Here is a 4,637-nt window from a genome sequence, read left to right as displayed (position 1 = left end):
CGTGTGTGTGTGTGCGTGTGTGTGTGTGTGTGTGTGTGTGTGTGTGTGTGTGTGTGTGTGTGTGTGTGTGTGTGTCTAAAGAGAGGTACCAAAAGTCGCCACACACCACTTGGAGCTACAGGATGACAATATGTGTCACCGCGCGGTGGAATCAGGCGCTCGTTAAAATAATGGAATCAAAGAAACAGGCTTTTTTTCACAGCTTGTCCATTTTTATCAAATTTTTATTTTTTGGCTCAACACCTTTCATGTCCATATAAAAGGCACATTTCAAGGGAATTTTATTCAAAAACATTGATTAAAGGCACAAAGTATGTAAATTTTCAGTTTCCAAGGACTCCCAAGCTATAGAAGTTACCAAACTTTGGCAGCCATTTTCTCCCTAATCTTACCTCTGAAACCAGGCGACCCTATACCTCCTTCAATCACAAATATCTAGACTTCTTTTTAAGATGGATATTTATATTTTTTTCATTGAAAACGACGCAAATGAATTAGCTTTCTGATGATATCTATAACTCCACATGGTTATAAATTGATGCGCGCCTGATTCCACCATGTCATGATACATATATAGTGAATATTCATGTATGATCATGACGTGTGCATGCATCAATTCAGGGATATGAAAAAATATAAATATACAGTCAAACGTGCTCGCGCGACCACCTGTAGAAAATAGTCAGCTATACAAAAAGCCACTTCCCATTTTCCCCTCAAACAATTGAACAGTTAAAACTCAATGTTGAACATGATGTCCAGAGAATCAGGCCATTCAAAACTCACATGGCATACCATACTGAAGCTTGTAGCGAGAGACGTGGTCAACACTTGGAGATTTAAATAGCCATCACCTCGCAGGGTTTATGTGGCAATGTTAATTTTGTGTAAATTTGTTCTTCACTGTACAAATAGTGACTATTTGAAATGAAACAATATTATGGCTGATTTTTAAGAAGTTGCAAAGTTTTGCTTTTCATTTTCACTCGGTTTTGGTTGAAATTTTAAAAACTTGATATTTTTCAAACATGTTGGCTGATTTTTTTCATACTTACAAATATATTGCCCCCCTGGTTGAATTTAATTTCTTCGAAGTTCTGTTGAAATTAGTCCAAAGACGACAGAGTTATTGCCCTTTAGATGGGTCCTTTTTTTTTTCGACACCCAATACTTCATTCAGATCTTCATGCCATCAATTATTCTTTCTTCAAACTCAATTAACAATCCTGTTTTCCTAATCAACATCAAAGAAAAGGATTTAAGATTACAGGAAAATTTGAGGATTGAGAAAGTTTGTCCTTATGATAGCATTGTTAATGATGAGAAATAACAGCATTCTTTTGTGAAGCACCAAAAAATGATGTTTTATGTTAAGAGAAATTTTATAATTATTATTACTGTGTATTGGCAAGGTATTGTCTTCTATCTAAAGAAACTGAAAATGTTTTCTATTACTGTATGTGGGTGGTTGGCGGGTGCTCTGGTGTGGTTTGCTCCTTCTTTCCTATCAAACATCTATCATTTTTATTATCTCCTCTCTTTCTATTTTATGAATGTTACTCTCTTGTAACACCTCTATTCTCCGGCACTTATATGACCTTATTGTGTTGCAAGTGCTGTAAAACTTTTACCAAAACTAAAACAATTACTGTATAATGGCTTCACTATCTACTTTGTTTTTTTCCAGGTGCCGAGAAGAGGAGGGGACCCTCCGTATACAGGAAGTCAAGCCAGGTCCTTTGTCCCGCAAGGATTTGTTGTCAGATGTAAGTGGATTCCAAACTGTCTGCTGTTTTTGGAGGACTCTTGCTGTTTTGGGGGGGACTCTTTGCTGTTTTTGGAGGACTCTTGCTGTTTTGGGGGGGACTCTTTGCTGTTTTTGGGGGACTCTTGCTGTTTTTGTGAGATTCTTTGCTGTTTTTGTTTGACTTTTTGCTCATCCTGTGGGATACTCTTAACCCTTCCAGCCCCAGGCGTGTATATTTTCAGCAGCGCTTGTACCTCCCACTGTCCCAAAAGGCGGAAATACCGAATTTGCGCATTTTTCGAAATTAGTGAACATAATTAAACTTTTATTTTCATAATATTTGTTCATTTACCTTAAAACATTGTTATACATTATTATCTAAACCTCATTACAAAGATACTACATCAGCTTTTAGAATGCATGCCTCTTTTTCTGAAATACTGCTGTATTGGCTGGGACTGGGGTTAGCGAGTGCAAAAAAATGGCTGAGGCTGGAAGGGTTAAAAACTGTTTAATACGTGTGTAGGATTTTTCAGTTTGAGCAACGGCCCATGCCAAGTGGTCTCTGTGGACTTGAGGGATTTTCAGCTTCTTAATTAAGGTTGTTTGGTCGGTGTGATTCATGAATGTCTTTTTCAGTGGACTTCTGTTCAGAATATCGCTCTTATTTCAGTGCTTTCTGTATTCTCAGATTGATCTTCACCCAGTACAGTTAACATTGAAATCAATGCTCTAAAAATTATAGTAATTATAATAATAATAATAATAATAATAATAACAATATAGTTATGTGAACTAATATAGCACCTAATGATCAGAGGCTGATCATTACCGCTGAACAATGTCTGTGAATCGTTTTGTAGAATATATTCAAGACTCATCAGAAAACTTCTTTCTACCATACCCATCATCATTTTCCTTCTTCTTACACAAAATGCAAAGTAAACTTGAGTGTATTAGGATTGCGACTGAGCCTCAGTCTCTGTGAAAGTATGTACACACTCATTGAAGTTAAAGAAAGAATCAGCACTGTCTAACAGTTTCTGTGGGTGGTTGGTGGGTTCTCTGGTGTGGTTTGCTCCTTCTTTCCTGTCAAACGTCTATCTTCTTTATCTCCCCTCCTTCTTTTTTGTGTTTGTTACTCTCTTGTAACACCTCTAATCTTCGGCACTTATGTGACCTTATTGTGTTCTTTTACGAAAATTTTAATGTAACAGTTTCTGGCTTTATTGTTGGAGCGATGGCTCTGCCTGAAGCAAAACAATATTTTATAACTCGTTTCTTCACTGTGGATATTTGTGGTTGATGTTTTTGTTTCATTTCCATGTAGCCAAACCAAAAATTCAGCAAGGTATGTCTTTTGCATGGTACTGAATCCACCAACTTATGCATTTTGTACTATTTGTTACGTTTCACCACTTTGTGCCAGAAAAGAATGCGGTCACAAACATTCGTTTTCATTCTTATTTATTTTTGGGGTATTGAGAGCGCATCCACTCACATATTCTACCATGTAAAACATTATGGCCTATATTATTATGCTCGCTTTTGTTGAAAGTTACTTTGATATTTACCGATCAATAGACCTACCAACCATGCAAGGTGAGAATGATCGCGCATGTCCTTTTTCTTTGCATGTGGTTTGGCAGTTCCATTGATGATTTCTTTGTTGAGTTTGTAGATGACGCTTCTTCTAGTGCTGCACACCGCTCAATGTCCTTACTGGGCTGAATCCATAGGAAAGCCATAGACGTGGGTGGTTGGCGGGTGCTGCCTTGTGTTTGTGCTGTTCCTGCTTCTTCTTGTCAGTGTGACTGTCTTCCTAATCTGTCTGTTCTTCCTAATCTGTCTGTCGTCCTAATATGGCTGTTGTAAAATGTGATAGCTGTCTCTTTGAGACTGGGTGGTTGGAGGGTGCCACTGGTAGGGCCTATACCTTTTTCCTCTCCCTCGATCTGTCGTTCCTGTCTCTTAGTCTTACTTTTGCCCCTGCACATAATTACCATTATTTTGTGCATCTCTTGTCTCAGAATTACCACATTTCTTTCAGACCTCTGGACAGTGAAGAGTTGTGGTGAACAAAGTGGAACCACTTCATTCAAAATTAATCTGAACTTTATGCTGGTCAGGCTATCTTATTTCTGCTCCTTTAGGGAGGGTTCCTATTTTAGTATAGTTTTCTATTCTCTTTTCTGTCCCCGGGGTTTTATGCACCCCACATTATTTAGCTAAATTTGATCTTTTTTTTTTCATAATTTTTTATTACTTTTCTTTATCACTTTTTGTTAAAATTAACAGAATTGCATAAATTCACATTTTTGGGCTCAGTTTGCATAATTTAATAATTTTTTTTGGCCTAAAATCGCGAGGAGTTTTTGTGCAAATGGAAACATGAGTTAATTATCATCTTTTTCATTTTGTCAAAGACCAATGCACTCACTTTTCTTTCTGTTTTTAGCTGCTAAATCCCCAAATCACCTCTTGTGTTTTAGGGTATTGTTTTGTTGGCTTTTGTCTTGGAAGTTTTGTTTTGCTGAGTCAGCTTGTTCAACACAACTGCCACAATATTGTTTTTGTTGTTTTTTTGCTTGCCAATACTTTTGTTTTTAGTTTTCCTTCTGTTGCTGTCTGGATATGGGTTACTGTAAACTCCTTGGTTTATTCAATTTCATGAAGTAAGCGAATGATCACTGATAAGTCTTCCTGCATCCAGCAGTTTTGCAGGGTTCTCTTTTTTTTTTTTTTTTTTTTTTGCAATGCTTCAATGTTAGACTTTCATCATAATGGAGACTGAATGCCTGAAAAGGTTGCTTGAGTTTTTATTATATTGCATGTGAAACGCATGGAGATTGATGGGGGCAAACAAGATTTTTTCCTCCACACACACGCA

General features: G+C 37.1%; 1 protein-coding gene across 1 annotated transcript in view; it reads left to right on the top strand.

Annotated features, from left to right (window-relative positions):
* The window catches only part of LOC101851483 (advillin), a gene marked incomplete at its 5' end in the record, with an annotated part of 42,257 nt that overhangs the window by 5,300 nt on the left and 32,320 nt on the right, over positions 1 to 4,637 (top strand). Inside the window, 1 exon segment of the mRNA XM_013079973.2 lies at positions 1,688 to 1,766. Coding sequence (XP_012935427.1) covers positions 1,688 to 1,766 — 79 coding nt within the window.

This window comes from Aplysia californica, unplaced genomic scaffold (assembly GCF_000002075.1).
Source record: "Aplysia californica isolate F4 #8 unplaced genomic scaffold, AplCal3.0 scaffold00070, whole genome shotgun sequence".
NCBI lineage: Eukaryota > Metazoa > Mollusca > Gastropoda > Aplysiida > Aplysiidae > Aplysia > Aplysia californica.
This window is presented reverse-complemented; position numbering and strand designations above follow the sequence as displayed.